Genomic DNA, 17,762 nt, shown 5'->3' on the forward strand with positions numbered 1-17,762 from the left:
ATGACCAAGACAAAGGGACATGAATGGAAGGTGAAGACTCAAATTACTAGAAATACTACACTTGGACAGAGTTAAGAGAAAGGAAGAAATTAAGGAAGAAGGAATGTTAGAGAGAAGACAGTTATATGGTGTGATGAGGGAACTGCAAGAGAGAGTAGTAGAGCTTAACACTATACATGGTTTTATAAGTAGACAGGATAGAAATAGGCGTCGAGTCTTGTAACCTTCCATCTCCACCATCCCTGACGCTAAACTACTCTCACTCAACTGTCTCTTGATTAAATATATTCTACTTGCAACCTTCCACCCCAGTCAAGTGAATATAAAACGGGCCCGAGATCTGGAGCTCAACCAGACTGTGGATGCTACACGCATGGGTGACTAGGCAAATTAGAAATACCTGAACAAGGTCAAAGAAAACTATACAACAAAGATAAAGCAAAAACAAGAGAAGTGAGTTAATAACACACTGTGCATGATACAAGTTTTAGAAACTCGAGTGTGATTAAGACGTAAGTAGGTACGTACGTACCTGTGTACGAACCTAAGTAGGTAGATAGGAAGTCTGGTGATTAGAAGACGTAGGATCAAGCCTCTACCACATCTTGCACTAAATGACCTACACGAGTTGAGTGCTTCACATAAAATAAATAAAATATGATGAAATATTGCTATTGCAGTTACAAAGCATCGTGATGGAGGAGGAGGAGGAGGAGATGTTGAGGGAGACGATAGAGACTACATATACAAGATGAGAGAATGTAGCAAGTGATCGTCTACAGGAAAGGTTAGATTGTGCAATGTTGGAGTGGGATCACTCATTCACTCACTCTCGCTCTCTCTCTCTCTCTCTCTCTCTCTCTCTCTCTCTCTCTCTCTCTCTCTCTCACACACACACACACACACACACACACACACACACACACACACACACACACACACACACACACACACACACACACACACACACACACACACACACACACACACACACACACACACACGAACGACATGACGGAAGGAATAGACTCTGAGGTGTCCCTGTTTGCAGATGACGTGAAGTTGATGAGAAGAATACACTCGATCGAAGACCAGGCAGAACTTCAAAGGGATCTGGACAGGCTGCAGACCTGGTCCAGCAATTGGCTCCTGGAGTTCAATCCCACCAAGTGCAAAGTCATGAAGATTGGGGAAGGGCAAAGAAGGCCGCAGACGGAGTACAGTCTAGGCGGTCAGAGACTACAAACCTCACTCAAGGAAAAAGATCTTGGGGTGAGTATAACACCAGGCACATCTCCTGAAGCGCACATCACCCAAATAACTGCTGCAGCATATGGGCGCCTAGCAAACCTCAGAACAGCGTTCCGACATCTTAATAAGGAATCGTTCAGGACCCTGTACACCGTATACGTTAGGCCCATATTGGAGTATGCGGCACCAGTTTGGAACCCACACCTAGCCAAGCACGTAAAGAAACTAGAGAAAGTGCAAAGGTTTGCAACAAGACTAGTCCCAGAGCTAAGAGGTATGTCCTACGAGGAGAGGTTAAGGGAAATCAACCTGACGACACTGGAGGACAGGAGAGATAGGGGGGACATGGTAACGACATACAAAATACTGAGGGGAATTGACAAGGTGGACAAAGACAGGATGTTCCAGAGATTGGACACAGTAACAAGGGGACACAGTTGGAAGCTGAAGACACAGATGAATCACAGGGATGTTAGGAAGTATTTCTTCAGCCACAGAGTAGTCAGTAAGTGGAATAGTTTGGGAAGCGATGTAGTGGAGGCAGGATCCATACATAGCTTTAAGCAGAGGTATGATAAAGCTCACGGCTCGGGGAGAGTGACCTAGTAGCGATCAGTGAAGAGGCGGGGCCAGGAGCTCGGACTCGACCCCCGCAACCTCAACTAGGTGAGTACAACTAGGTGAGTACACACACACACACACACACACACAACGCGCCGTTAGCACCCTCCCCACAAGTAATTAAACACATAAAGAAAATTAAAATTGTTCATGTTTGCCACAAGGTTGATACCGGAACAAAAGAATAAAATTACGACGCTAGAAGAACTAAACAATAAGGGAACATGAGCACAACATACAAAATACTGGAGAGAAATAAACAAGGCAAACAAAGTGTTCAGTAAGAACACAGCAGAAGGAAGAGACGCATATGGAGCGTGAATATGACCGGAAGCAGACGTTAGGAAACACTCGTATAGCAACACAGTAGTGGAAAAGTGGGCAGAACAGAGCAACATGTTCAAAGATGTAATTAATTAACAATTTAAGAAAAAAGATGCGAAAATTACAGAACAAATGAGCCACGAGGAATTAAAAAGACGGCCAAAGACGTGAAGCTCAAAACTCAACAGTGAACGAGGTAATTACCAGAGTTATGAAGTAAAGATAATTACAGACTCGTCGTCATCTTTGCCTGACTCCAGGAAAAACAGGAGACATGATAACCACAAATAAGGGAATGGAATAATACGAAAGCTTGGCAGTGGAAAACTTTCTAGCATTAAAGAAAAGTGTACATTGACATACACATGTGGAATGTTAGCAAACTTATTTGAAAAAGTTTTGTTCATCAAAAGCTTTACCTATGATGGTGACACCTGAAAGATGTTTTCGAGGGGTCAACGCCCCCCGCGGCCTGCTCTCAGATCAGGCTTCCAAAACGCATCCAATGTAAATCAAAGTTCGCTAACGCTGAGGATGTGTTTAATACAGCTCATGTGATGCATCAAAGAGGAGAACACGAGGACATAGCCATGAACTAAGTGCTGAAAGGTTACTAGAAAGTTCTTCAGAGAGAGGTAGAACAATAGAATGAGTGTTACAAAAATAAGTAGCAAGTGCTACAACTGCTGGAAATTTAAAAAAAAAATTAATTTTGCAGCAGACTAAACACTGACGAGGAAAATATTAAAACCTTAACTTTGCTCTTCTGCAACCTGGCTGGTTGATTAGCAGACGGAGGATCGAGCCTCCACCACTCCTTGTGCTGAATGACTCACTTGGATTTAGCACTTCATATAAAGAAAATTAAGTACTCTGTGGTTACAAACAGGAAAAGCATGACTGTGAGAATAGAGCTACTATCTACTGGACGGAGGATCGAGCCTCCATCACTCCTTGAGCTTGACTAACTCACTAGAGCTTAAGAGCTTTGTGCATAATACGATTACCTACAAATTGGTAATTATATAGGAGCAAACATCGTGTACTGATCATTTCCTTATCCCCAATGTGATACTAAAAGCGCATTGGGGAGCTGGTGTATCCTCTCATATGTAAGTGGACTACAGGAGAGAGAGCAAGTGGGTTGTGTTGTGTATGGTCTCAGCGTTGTATGGCCCTAATGGGTTTAGGGCTAGTTATGATGATGATGATGATGATGATGATAATAATAATAATAATAATAATAATAATAATAATAATAATAATAATAAATGTATATGCTCTTAAGTGTGATACAAGAGTTAGAGCAAGTGGGTGTCTGGAAGGTTCACATCCAACATACATCAGCAGTACATCAACCCCGCTTCACATTTGCCTTACACAAGCTGCCCGATACACTCGTCCCTTGGGACAAAAATCACAATCTAATTGACTACCAGGCAGCTGGCGTGGTCCCAGCCACAAATGCCTAAATTATATTATTATTGTTATTTATTATTATACAGAGATACTAAACCCTGAAAGGTCATCCAGTGCCTGGAGGATGGGAGGTGATCAGGTTTTATCCAGGGATGACCAATACTCCAGCACCACCCTAAAACAGTGCAATATCAAAGTCTCCTTGTTGATTATTATGAGCCGGTAAGCCTACTCGGTGTTCCATCATTCTGTTCCTATTATAGTCACCGACCAAGCCTCCCTGTTGACAGACTGATCAATGAAGTTGTTAGTGTTCTGTGCACATCCCGCGTATGCACAAATGTGGCTGATCACAAACTTGATTTAGATACTTTTCAGTTCCCTGATCAAGACACCTTGTGATCTAGTGGTGGGTGAGAGTTGCAACTGTCTAACAAACGGTTTAAAAAGAGCACTGACTCATTTATTAGATAGCATTTCGATCCTAGAACCTTGATCATTTCTAATATACAAAAGTGAGGAATAACAGTGTAAGCAGGAGACAAGTAGTGACCTGACGACAGTGCAATTCAGGAAGGACGTCTGTTTACTGATACAGCTTATCATAAAAAATCTACAAGATAGATGCACAATACAAGATAGAGCCTAACACCGAGTAAAAACGGGAGAATTTGTTGATTTTACCATATAATGAAAATCTCTCTCATCTCCTACAAGCTCTTGAATACTTTAATGTTAAAATTGTTAGCATGGTCGAGTACAGTATGTTATGATATCGTATGATGTGTGTCATGGTATACGCGATACTCAGCCAAGCTAAGCCCTTCTTACTTCACAACACTGGGAAAACATGATCTCATCGGCTACCTGACATCTCAAACCCTCAATATCACTTTCGTCATGTCATTACCCGTCATCTCTCACACCTCACTTCCAGTATATGTGCTAGTGTTCGCTCCCGTGTCTTTTTAAACCACTTGTCGGTATCAGTTACTAGGGACCAGTAGGTCTGTTGCTGTGCTACGTTGTTCTTATATGCTTACGTTTATGCTGGAAGAGCAGCCACCTCCACGAGGTGAGTTCTGGGTATTCTGGCTGATTGTACGTAGGTACATAATTAGTCTTATAAAATAGCTAAGAGCTTCTCACAGTATATATACTGAATGTTAGAATAATATACCTTCCTGGGATCAAGTCTCATTGACTCCCGTTCCACATATTGGACAAATATGTAGGTAGGACTGGTTGGATATGAGAAAGACCTGCCTAGCATGAGCTTACAGACCTGCTGCGGTGTTCCTCCATTCTTATGTTCTTAAGGGTTTTGCAATTCCCCAGGAATATAATTAATAATAATAATAATAATAATAATAATAATAATAATAATAATAATAATAATATTTTTCCACTCTTATTTTTCACTGAGGGTATTCTGCTGTCAGTGATTCTAATTTTAGTGCCGAGAGCCAGCGACCGCTACCAGTAGGGCGAGGTTTGTGGCAGCCCAAGGTGCCACAAACCCTACGAGCACCGTGAGGGCGGGGAATGGGGCTAGGCCTGGGGACAATTGGTCCCAAAAGATGAGGAGATACTTGTACCTCCTCCCATGGCAGACACGTCTCAGACACTCGCGACAGGAAGCCGAGGCCGGGTCGCCAACTGGCAGAGACCCGGGCCGGCAGTACCGGCGAATCTATAAAAATCAAAGTAAGTGCTAAGCTGTAGGGCTCATAGAACTTCTCTGGAAGCTGGAGGTAGTTAGGTTAATTCAGGGAAAAGACAGCTACAATTTCTTAGATAAGAAGCTCTTCATCAGTCTCATGACACCTTCTTGGGTACTGTGCAATATTCTTCTGTTTTGTGTTAGTGATAGCAACACTGTATAGTGGCATGTGTCACACCTGATGCTTGTGTGACCAGGCCGATATAGTATAGAGTGACCTGTGTCACACCTGGCGCTTGTGACAAGGTCGCTACAGTAATGAGTGACCTGTCATACATGCTTGTGACCAGAACGATATAGTACCAATCTACAAAACACTGCGTACTTAAGAAAAAATCACCTAGGAAACTTGGCTCTAAGCAGAGCTTTATGGTGTCGATGTGGCATGTTTTCCACCAGGTTTCTCTACAAGTGATGGCACTGAAGACAGGTAAGGAGGCAGCAGTTCTCACCTGCAGTGTTGCAATAATTGAGGAAGTGGCGGTCAATGTTGAGCGGCGGCAGGGGTGAGTGTGTGTGTCTGGCCACCGCTGGCACCGACCAGTGCCGGGTGCGGGCCGGCACCTCGCGGGTCACGCTTCTCACGATACGGATATCCAAGTCGCGGTGACCCGCGAAACTCTGTGTCACTGTGGACGAGATGTGGATTGTTGACTGAGGCTTAGGCTCACTGAGGGAGCGTACCAGCTGACTGCGGCTCTCCCCATCACCATCACCACCAGCTGCCGCACCCAGAGGCTCGTCCTCAGAGGACGAGGAACAAGACGAAGACGCCGACGACATGGTAGACAGTGCCGAGGAGGCTGGGGAGGGAGGGGGCGTGGGAAAAACATGGATTGGGGCGCACTGTCCACACCCACACGCCCTGGAGCCCTCACATGAACGGGCGTGGGTTGAAGCACCATAGTTATAACACATGGGCATGTAAGGTTTGAGAGTGACAATGGTGCCGCTAGAGTCGTCACCAGAGCCCTCACCCCCCGCCACACACTCACCCCCACCAGAGTTTCCCGTCCCTCCTGTAGGTTTGCGATCCTTTTTACGCCGCTTTCGTGGCTTGATGATCCGCGGCAGGCAGTTCTCCGCGTGCCCGGTGCTGCCTTCGTCGGAGGTGACGGAGACAGCATCGCTGGCGGGAGGAGGGGAGGCGTCGGGTGGGGGAGAGGCAGTGTTGGGAGAGCAGGGGGGTGGGGTTCGGTGGGGACCGCGGCTGGACAGGATAAGGGGAGCACCCTGAGTATGTAGTGCTAGGCGAGCCAAAGGGAGACGCTCCAACTCATCGCCATCCTCGCCACCTCCGCCCCCTGGGGCACACTGCTGCTCTTTCTTGTGGTGGGGTGGGGAGCTGTGCCCCCGTTGCTGCTGGTAGTGCTGTTGTTGCTGCTGCTGCCGCCCCTGCTGGCTCCTGCCTCCACCACGACGCTGAGGCAAGAAGGAAAACAGTGGCATCCCTGCCAGAGCTGAGCCTCCCTCCATCATGTAGTTATCAAGGTGTTGCTGTTGCTGCTGTTGGTGGTGGGTGTCCTGTGGGGGTCTGCGCCCCCTGGGATGACCCCGGCCCCCACGGGGCTTGGACACAATGAGGCAGGAGCCTCGGTACCTGTCCACGTCGTGCATAGTCGTGGTACCTGAGATCCTTCGATATCACAGTCGGTGAGACTCCTCCAATCTTGCTTTACTCACATCTACACCATCATCACTACTCACCTCTCTAACACTAACCAACAACAAAGTATAAAATAAAGCTACAAGACTTGCAATATCTGCAGATATATTCTGGTGGAGAAAAGGAGGCAGAGCATGCCTTATCACGGGTTGTCACTAGCAAGAAAGTGGCAGGAGTGCAGGCGAGAGTGTAAACATCACGTGGGGAGAGAGAGAGAGGAGGGAGCGCGTGACGTCTTACGCGACGACCAGCCCAAGGCACACTGCCGAGTTCTCCACACTTCCTCTTTCACAACCTAGTAAAGTCGGCCACCGCCACCACCACCACCACCTCCTTGCCACACGCCGCCTCATTCTCCATCTCACAACTAATGAATGATAATTATGAATCATAATCAAACACACGTATAAATCATCAACAATACATACAAACCAACAGCTATTTACTAAATTAAGCTAAATACGTTACATTCGCCTGATTTATGAAACAATTTAGAATAAGCATTCCCTCCCTTCTAAGTGCACAAGCGTATCAGTGTCATTAGTTCAGTGTTACACTAAGAGAAAAGAACAGTTCCCACTGTCATACACATACATCAGCAGAGGGTAATTAAACCTCTGAGACGTAACTTAACGTCAGTGAAACACTTTCAACTTAACAAAAAATCGTGCGTCAACTATGTGCTGGAGAGTATATGCTGAGGTTTGATCACCACCAGCGTATACTACCCTAGCTGCGCTTGTTAGGGAGATTTATAGCTCCAGGTCCAACACAGCGTACATCATGTACTCAGCTAGCAGTTGGTCCCTCGCGCACATGTACTCAGCTAGCTGTTAGTCCCCGCGCGTGTACTCAGCTAGCTGTTGGTCCCTCGCGCGCGTGTACTCAGCTAGCTGTTAGTCCTTCCCGCGCGTGTACTCAGCTAGCTGTGTTTGGTCCAACGCACAAGAATACTCGCCTATATGTGTGCTCTATTCGTGGTTGAAGAGGTGGAATTACTACTCCCGACCCCGTCCTGTGTTCGCTAGAGACTGTTTATGATGGGAGGATTATACAACTGAAGAGTATAATGACAGTATGGTGGGAAGATGGGAGTATACTCTTGGCTCATGGTACTTCTTATGCTTGGTAATACAGTGGTATGGTAGAGTATACTGACAGTATGAAATAAGACAAAATGTGGGTAGTGGCATTTTGTGAAGCCGGGCTGTGGTCCGTATGTTGGACTACGTGCGGCCAGCAATAACAGCCTGATTGATCAGGCCCTGATCCACCGGAGGCCTGGTCGTGGACCAGACCGCGGGGGCGCTGATCCCCGGAATACCCTCCAGGTAGACCAGGAACTTCATCAATTCACAGAGAGACGACGACATGGGAATTTATAGGGGTTGGAGAGAGGTCCCGAGATGAAAGAATGAGGTTATGAAATCGCATGTGAGTAGCCATGTGAGGTTAGGCGAGTGCTGTATCACATCCTGGGACAACAAGCCTCACTGAAACTTCAGAAATGATGCTGAGTTTTTGATTAATGTTACTGATTGTCACTATTATTGTGGATAGCAATGATGTATCTGAACCACATCACACCTTGTGGGATGTGAATTTTCAGTTTCTCTTCTTCCAAATACTTAATGTATCAGCTGGCCATGACAGCACTAAGGAATGAACCCATGAACCCGACTCAACTGCAGTTTTAGTTACAATCTGTTTCCCTGCATTTTCACTGTCCCTATTTGTCCAAACAATCCTTTCAAATCTGACCTCAAACTGGTTTCTGGCCTCCTGGATCTTATTGAAAGCTGCAGTGTATGCAGTTTGAACCAACAGTTGTGCTGATCAGGCTATGATCCATGGGGAAGGGCACATCATCCAAGGACTTGGGCTTATCCTCCTTGGAGAAAACTGCCTCCCATTCCTCTGGGCACTGTATGACCCCTACGAGTTTAGCGCTTCCTCCCTAATTATACATACTGTACATTATAGCTGTCTTCCCTTTTACTCCTCTCCTCCAGGTTGACAAAATAGCGGCCCCCACAGTGTTGTGTTCATGTCCCTCATGCTCTGCACTATTTCCATGTCTTCTCATTGGTTTGCTTCTATACAATGCATAATTAAACCATGTGCTGTAGTTAAATTTCTCCTCTTTCTCTATTTTGGTAAATATTTTTGGGTGAAGTAATGAAGTCCTGTGATGTTCTCTGAATGTTAACTCATATTTCTGATAGGAATGCCTTCATCTCAAAATTTCATCTTTGGTATAATACTCTGATTCTCTCTCTCTTCCTTCCTTCATTTCAGTCTCAATCTTCCCTGACTATAAACAATACTCAAAATATCAGAACACTGGTCCTTAGTCTGAAACTGACACTTAGCAGTTCAGTCTCAGAATTAATCAAATCTGAAAATGTCATTAATTAAACACCTAATATGACTAGTGCTATTTAGTGTAATTCAATGTAGTTCTACAAGCATTATTAAAATTTTTAATATAGTACCAATAATCACTGTAAATAAACTTGTATTTACTTAAAATTTCATGTGCAAGGCAATTGTCATTTGTTTTGAAGAGGCAGGACTATGAGTTTGTGCTTCCCCAATAACAATGATAATAATAATGCGTGAGCCATGCCCCCTTCTCAATATCAATCTCTCTCTCTAGCCGAAGCCATGACCAAGGAAAGATTATGTTGCTCTGCCTTGCTGCAAAAGACATGTTTGGGCCGCTATGAGGTAACAGTAGCTCTAAGAAAGAGTGATATATTAATTTAAAATATTACTGCCATGCTTCAATACTGCAATCAGTTGCTGGAGGAATGTTTTGTGAAGCAGTGTTGATTTTTCTGGGGGTGTGGATTATTTGTGTATTGTTCCTGTCTTGGTACTATGCCTTTTTATTCTTCAGAGTTTCTTGGGTACGTGATGGAACATGGTGTGTTGTAGCCAATCACCCATTATCCGGCAATTGATTATCCTGCTTCTGAAATAATCTGACTCTCTAGAATTTTACTCGGCTCCACCAGTATCCGGAAGTCTTGATTATTCTCTCTTCTTGGGAAACATGTTATAGACACATGTCTTGGTCAGATGCTGACCCTTCACTGGTTGAGCATCCTAGCTTAATCTACCAGAGCTATGGCTATCTTGTTTGACCTAGTCTGACTTGGTGCAAGACTCAAATTAAAATTTTCTTTCAAAACAGAATCAGTGGATTTCCCATATCCAAATCTATTTTCTTTTAATAATATTTTTCTTATGTCAGTATAAACCAGCTTAGAGCAATATTTAAGGAGGTATTGTTAAAACATCAATCATCCGCCACCACCACCCACTGCTACTGCTGCAAACACTCCCTACCCCCATTCACCTACACCCTTTATTCCCTGCCTCTCTATCACTACTTATCACTTCCTCCCCTTCTCTCTCTAGCTAAGCTTCACATTCCAGCAAGCACACACTTGTGGAGGCATGTGAGCACACATGCCTGTAGTCCTTATTATTTATTTTTAACATGCTGGCCGTCTCCCACCGAGACAGGGTGACCCAAAAAAAGCAACACTTTTACCATCATTCACACATAATCACAGTCTTTGTAGAGGCACCCAGACATGACAGTTCAGATGTCACTCCAAACAGCAAATATCCCAAACCCCTCCTTTAAAGTGCATGCATTGTATTTCCCACCTCCAGGGCTCAAGACCAGCTAACCAGTTTCCCTGAATCCTTTCACAAAATATATACTAGTACCATCCAACTTACGACCGAGCTTGGTTCCGACCAACTGGTCATAAGTCAAAATGGACGCAAGCGAGCCTTAGAAAATTGCCGACATACTGGGTAAGGAATAATGTCAAAACTTTGCTACATAAAGTACATACCTACATAGTATTGTATGTTACTTTTTACTAAATGTTTTACTACTGTATATCAGCATCATAGTTATTGTAATGATTTTATTTTATTGCTTTATTTTTGTATTTAATTTTTTACTTCACTTTTAGTATTGTATTTTATACTATAAGGTTTAGGAGAAACACTGTGTACAACACAAACAGTTGTTTATTTAATGATAGGGACCGAAGATTTCACTGGTTCTTTGATGCTCTCTTTAAGTATTGTCGACACAGTGGAAAGGGAGAGCTGAAGATCGTGATAAATGCTGTTGACTTTTTTCCAGCCTCATACTGTTCAATTACTTTCATCTTCTGGTCAAGAGTAGGAGCCTTTCTTGCCTTCTTGCCACAAGCTCCAGTGCAAGATTCAGACTTCCTCTAAGGGGCCATGATGAAATTTACTGTCCAGGTACATATATACAGTACAGTACAGTTAATACAGCATGATGCTGCTGATAGTGATGCTGCCTGAGTGATGTGAGAGCTCTCTCGAGATAGCTCGTTGCCGCTAGTAGCAGTCAACTGTCCTACGGCGGTATGCATCAGCCCACCAAGCCCTTCTGCCAGACGTACAGTCGCAAGTACGAGTGGTCGCATGATGAGCAGGTCGTAAGTCGGATGGTACTAGTACATGTCTTTCAACGCACCAACTGTATCCCACTGAGGTAGGGTATACCTTTGAAGAAGAAGAAGAAGTGGCCCATAAGGAAGAAGGGTGACTCATAAGGAAAAACGAGTTTCTCCTTTAACATTTAGTAATATATATACAGGGAAAGAGGTTACTAGCCCCTTGCTCCTGGCATTTTAGTCACCTCTTATGACACGCATGGTTTATGGAGGAAGAATTCTGTTCCCCTTCCCCATGGGGATGAGTGGAAATAAACAAGAACTAGTAAGATTGTTGAGTAGACTTCAGGATGTACATGTTTATAGAGGGGCCACAGATATATCAGATCACTTTCTAGTTGTAGCTACACTGAGAGTAAAAGGTAGATGGGATACAAGGAGAATAGAAGCATCAGGGAAGAGAGAGGTGAAGGTTTATAAACTAAAAGAGGAGGCAGTTAGGGTAAGATATAAACAGCTATTGGAGGATAGATGGGCTAATGAGAGCATAGGCAATGGGGTCGAAGAGGTATGGGGTAGGTTTAAAAATGTAGTGTTGGAGTGTTCAGCAGAAGTTTGTGGTTACAGGAAAGTGGGTGCGGGAGGGAAGAGGAGCGATTGGTGGAATGATGATGTAAAGAGAGTAGTAAGGGAGAAAAAGTTAGCATATGAGAAGTTTTTACAAAGTAGAAGTGATGAAAGGAGGGAAGAGTATATGGAGAAAAAGAGAGAGGTTAAGAGAGTGGTGAAGCAATGTAAAAAGAGAGCAAATGAGAGAGTGGGTGAGATGTTACCAACAAATTTTGTTGAAAATAAGAAAAAGTTTTAGAGTGAGATTAACAAGTTAAGGAAGCCTAGAGAACAAATGGATTTATCAGTTAAAAATAGGAGAGGAGAGTTATTAAATGGAGAGTTAGAGGTATTGGGAAGATGGAGGGAATATTTTGAGGAATTGTTAAATGTTGATGAAGATAGGGAAGCTGTGATTTCATGTATAGGGCAAGGAGGAATAACATCTTGTAAGAGTGAGGAAGAGCCAGTTGTGAGTGTGGGGGAAGTTCGTGAAGCAGTAGGTAAAATGAAAGGGGGTAAGGCAGCCGGGATTGATGGGATAAAGATAGAAATGTTAAAAGCAGGTGGGGATATAGTTTTGGAGTGGTTGGTGCAATCATTTAAAAAATGTATGGAAGAGAGTAAGGCGCCTAGGGATTGGCAGAGAGCATGCATAGTTCCTTTGTATAAAGGCAAAGGGGACAAAAGAGAGTGTAAAAATTATAGGGGGATAAGTCTGTTGAGTATACCTGGTAAAGTGTATGGTAGAGTTATTATTGAAAGAATTAAGAGTAAGACGGAGAATAGGATAGCAGATGAACAAGGAGGCTTTAGGAAAGGTAGGGGGTGTGTGGACCAGGTGTTTACAGTGAAATATGTAAGTGAACAGTATTTAGATAAGGCTAAAGAGGTCTTTGTGGCATTTATGGATTTGGAAACGGCGTATGACAGGGTGGATAGGGGGGCAATGTGGCAGATGTTGCAGGTGTATGGTGTAGGAGGTAGGTTACTGAAAGCAGTGAAGAGTTTTTACGAGGATAGTGAGGCTCAAGTTAGAGTATGTAGGAAAGAGGGAAATTATTTCCCAGTAAAAGTAGGCCTTAGACAAGGATGTGTGATGTCACCGTGGTTGTTTAATATATTTATAGATGGGGTTGTAAGAGAAGTAAATGCGAGGGTCTTGGCAAGAAGCTTGGAGTTAAAAGATAAAGAATCACACACAAAGTGGGAGTTGTCACAGTTGCTCTTTGCTGATGACACTGTGCTCTTGAGAGATTCTGAAGAGAAGTTGCAGAGATTGGTGGATGAATTTGGTAGGGTGTGCAAAAGAAGAAAATTAAAAGTGAATACAGGAAAGAGTAAGGTTATGAGGATAACAAAAAGATTAGGTGATGAAAGATTGGATATCAGATTGGAGGGAGAGAGTATGGAGGAGGTGAATGTATTCAGATATTTGGGAGTGGACGTGTCAGCGGATGGGTCTATGAAAGATGAGGTGAATCATAGAATTGATGAGGGGAAAAGGGTGAGTGGTGCACTTAGGAGTCTGTGGAGACAAAGAACTTTGTCCTTGGAGGCAAAGAGGGGAATGTATGAGAGTATAGTTTTACGAACGCTCTTATATGGGTGTGAAGCATGGGTGATGAATGTTGCAGCGAGGAGAAGGCTGGAGGCAGTGGAGATGTCATGTCTGAGGGCAATGTGTGGTGTGAATATAATGCAGAGAATTCGTAGTTTCAAAGTTAGGAGGAGGTGCAGGATTACCAAAACTGTTGTCCAGAGGGCTGAGGAAGGGTTGTTGAGGTGGTTTGGACATGTAGAGAGAATGGAGCGAAACAGAGTGAGTCCAAGAGTGTATTAGTCTGTAGTGGAAGGAAGGCAGGGTAGGGGTCGGCCTAGGAAAGGTTGGAGGGAGGGGGTAAAGGAGGTTTTGTGTGCGAGGGGCTTGGACTTCCAGCAGGCATGCATGAGCGTGTTTGATAGGAGTGAATGGAGACAAATGGTTTTTAATACTTGATGTGCTGTTGGAGTGTAAGCAAAGTAACATTTATGAAGGGGTTCAGGGAAACCGGCAGGCCGGACTTGAGTCCTGGAGATGGGAAGTACAGTGCCTGCACTCTGAAGGAGGGGTGCTAATGTTGCAGTTTAAAAACTGTAGTGTAAAGCACCCTTCTGGCAAGACAGTGATGGAGTGAATGATGGTGAAAGTTTTTTTTTTCGGGCCACCCTGACTTGGTGGGAATCGGCCAGTGTGATAATAAAAAAAAAATAATAGTAAGAAAATTAGAAGAAAACCCAAAAGGGTGTGTATATATATGCTTGTACATGCAACTGTAGTGTGACCTAAATGTAAGGAGAAGTAGCAAGGCATACTTGAAATCTTGCATGTTTATGAGACAGAAAAAAGACACCAGCAATTGTACCATTAAGTAAAACAATTACAGGTTTTCGTTTTACACTCACTCAGCAGGATGGTAGTACCTCCCTGGGTAGTTGCTGTCTACTAACCTACTACCTAAGACTAGTACATGTAATTATATATAAATGTATGGAGGTAGTAGGTTGGTACACAGCAACCACCCAGGGAGGTACTACTGTCCTGCCAAATGAGTGTGAAACAGAAACCTGTAATTGTTTTACATGACAGTAGAATTGCTGTTTTTTTTTCCTGTCTCATAAACCTTCATGGTTTCAGGTATGTCTTGCTACTTCTACTTACACTTAGGCCACACTACACATGAATGTACAAGTATATGCTGTATATACATATACACACATCTCTGGGTTTTCTTCTATTTTCTTACTAGTTTTTGTTCTTGTTTATTTCCTCTTATCTCCGTGGGGAAGTGGAACAGAATTCTTCCTCCGTAAGCCATGCATGTTGTAAGAGGCAACTAAAATGCCGGGAGCAAGGGCCTAGTAACCCCTTTCCCTGTATAAATTACTAAATTTAAAAAGAGAAACTTTCATTTTTCTTTTTAGGCCACCCTGCCTTGGTGGGATACGGCCGGTTCGTTAAAAAAAAAAAATGCACACATCTCTGGGTTTTCTTCTATTTTCTTACTAGTTCTTGTTCTTGTTTACATCCTCTTATCTCCATGGGGAAGTGAAACAGAATTCTTCCTCTGTAAGCCATGCATGTCATAAGAGGTGACTAAAATGCCAGGAGCAAGGGCCTAGTAACCTTTTCTCCTGTATGCACTGCTAAAATTAAAGAGAATCTTTTGTTTTTCTTTTTGGGCCACCCTACCTCGGTGGGATACAGCCAGTGCGGTGAAAGAATATAATATTAAAAAAAAAAAAAAAAAGAGGGGACAGACAGAGGCCCTGAATTACAGACCAGTACCTCTAACATGAATACCATCAAAAATTCTGGAGAAGATAGCACGGAAAAGAATGCTAGGACACTTGGAGAAGATTCCTTACAAAAAAAAAAAAAAAGAATGGATTTAGGGATGGAAAAATCTTGTCTTAAAGATTTGCTGAAATTCTACGACAGAGTCACAGAAATAAAACAAAAAGACAGGGTTGAGTGAATTGCATTTTTTGGACTGCAGAAAAGCATATGATACAGTACCACACCCGAGATTAGTCAAGAAATTTGAAGAACAAGCAGGGTTAAAGGGTAGTGTGCTCCAGTGGGTCAAGGAGTATGTGCCTAAGTGACAGAAGGCAGAGTAACAGTAAGGGATGAGATATCAGAATGGGAGAGTAACAAGTAAGGTTCTACAAGCATAAGTGTTAGGACCACTACTGTGCCTATTATACATGAATGACCTGCCAGTATGGACAGTATTCTATGTGCTGATGATGTAAACTAATAAGAACAGGATAGGACAGTGATAAACTTCAGAGAGACCTCAAAGAGCCACCTGTATGGTCACACAAGTGACCCATCTACCTCGTACTCTCACTGTAGCACCTTCTTTCGACAAACTGGCCACATCCCACTGAGGCAGGGTGGCCCAAAAAGAAAAACAAAAGCTTCTCTTTTTAACTTTAGTAATGTATACAGGAGAAGGGGTTACTAGCCCCTTGCTCCCGGCATTTTAGTTGCCTCTTATGACACGCATGGCTTACGGAGGAAGAATTCCGTTCCACTTCCCCATGGAAATCTCACTGTAGCTATAACTAAATAATGATCTGATATATCTGTTGCCCCTCTAAAACATGCACATGCAGTCTAACACAGTCTAACAAACTGCTGTCATAACCCCTCCTCAACCAGAGGGCTGAGGAGGGGTTACCGATGTGGTTTAGACATTTAGAGAGGATAGGGCACAATAAGATGACTTGGAAGGTGTATAAATCTATAGTGCATAGGAGGGATACGGGTCATCCTGGGAAAGGCTGGAGGAAGAGGGATAAAGAAGATTTTGTATCTGAGGGGCTTGGACATCCAACAGACATGAGTGAGCATGTTAAATAGGAGGCAGCAAGTACAATGCCTGCACTTTAAAGGAGGAGTTTGGGATATTGGTAGTTTGGAGGGATATGTTGTGTATCTTTATACGTATATGCTTCTAAGCTGTTGTATTCTGAGCACCTCTGCAAAAACAGTGATTATGTGTGAGTGTGGTGAAAGTGTTGAATGATGATGAAAGCATTTTCTTTTTGGGGATTTTCTTTCTATTTTGGGTCACCCTGCCTCGGTGGGAGACGGCCGACTTGTTGAAAAAAAAAAAAAAGTGGCTTTTATGACAATGTGTTGCTGGAGTTGAGCAAGGTGACATTTATGAAGGGATTCAGAGAAAGCATTTAGCCAGACTTGAGTCCTAGAGATGGGAAGTACAGAGCCTGCACTCTGAAGGAGGGGTGGGGATATTGCAGTTTGGAGGGGCATCTGAGCTGCAATGTTGCCATGCCTCTGGCAAGACAGTGGTGGCATGAGTGGTGGTGAAAGTGTTTCTTCTTTTTTGGGTCACCCTACTTTGGTGGGAGATGGCCAGTGTATTAATTTTTTTTTCCAACACACTGGCCATCTTCCACTGAGGTAGAGTGATCCAAAACAAGAAGAAGCACTTCCATCATCACTCACTCCATCACTTTAGCATGCTGATGCTAAAGTTCAAAAGTGCAAATATCCTTTGGCACATTACTGTTGACTAAAAAGAGTGATTTTGGTCACTCAACTTCAGTTTTCCTTGAGAGAAAAAAATTTCTGTTTTATAGGGGGTTAAAATAAACAGTTTTACTGCACACCTGTCCACTGGGAAAGGAGTCTTGTCATAGTCCATGTTCTCTGGCTCATAACCATCCATAAAGTATTAGAACTGCTACTGTCAAACAGGACAAACATACAGACCCAAGAACACTCAGTTCCCATATTGAGGGTCCGTGGTTTGATCCCTGGCATGGGTAGAAACAATGAGTGTGTTTCCTTACACATACTGCTCGTTCACCTAGCAGAAAGTAGGTACCTAGGTGTTAGTCCACTGTTGTGGGTCACATCTCAGGGAGTGGTAGTATACCTTAAATGGGGCTGGACTTTGAAATGAGCTGAGGTAGGACAACAGCTCTTGGCCTGTAAAACAAAGTCATCATTCTATCTGTTTGCTTTAAACGGAAATAGTAACTTGTGTACCTGGAGAATTATCAGGATTAGAAAACTTGTTTCTCTATAATGAATGTCATGGAGTTGAAGAGCTACATGGGTGTCACTCAACTGAGAAATGCTTTATAACACCAGCAACCATCCAAGATCAGTCAA

The 17,762-nt window shown here is 43.5% G+C and overlaps 1 protein-coding gene across 4 annotated transcripts in view; it reads right to left on the bottom strand.

Annotated features, from left to right (window-relative positions):
- The window catches only part of LOC128700739 (CCR4-NOT transcription complex subunit 6-like), a 348,534-nt gene that overhangs the window by 317,055 nt on the left and 13,717 nt on the right, over window positions 1-17,762 (bottom strand). Inside the window, exon 1 of one of the 4 annotated variants that reach the window (XM_053794122.2) lies at window positions 5,791-7,285. The exons of the other annotated variants lie outside the window; for them this stretch is intronic. Within the exon in view, the coding sequence (XP_053650097.1) occupies window positions 5,791-6,955 (1,165 nt within the window). The 5' untranslated portion in view covers window positions 6,956-7,285. Of the gene's footprint in view, window positions 1-5,790; window positions 7,286-17,762 lie in introns of those variants that run through there. 4 annotated transcript variants of the gene reach the window in all.

Source organism: Cherax quadricarinatus, chromosome 56 (genome assembly GCF_038502225.1).
Source record: "Cherax quadricarinatus isolate ZL_2023a chromosome 56, ASM3850222v1, whole genome shotgun sequence".
Taxonomy (NCBI): Eukaryota; Metazoa; Arthropoda; class Malacostraca; order Decapoda; family Parastacidae; genus Cherax; species Cherax quadricarinatus.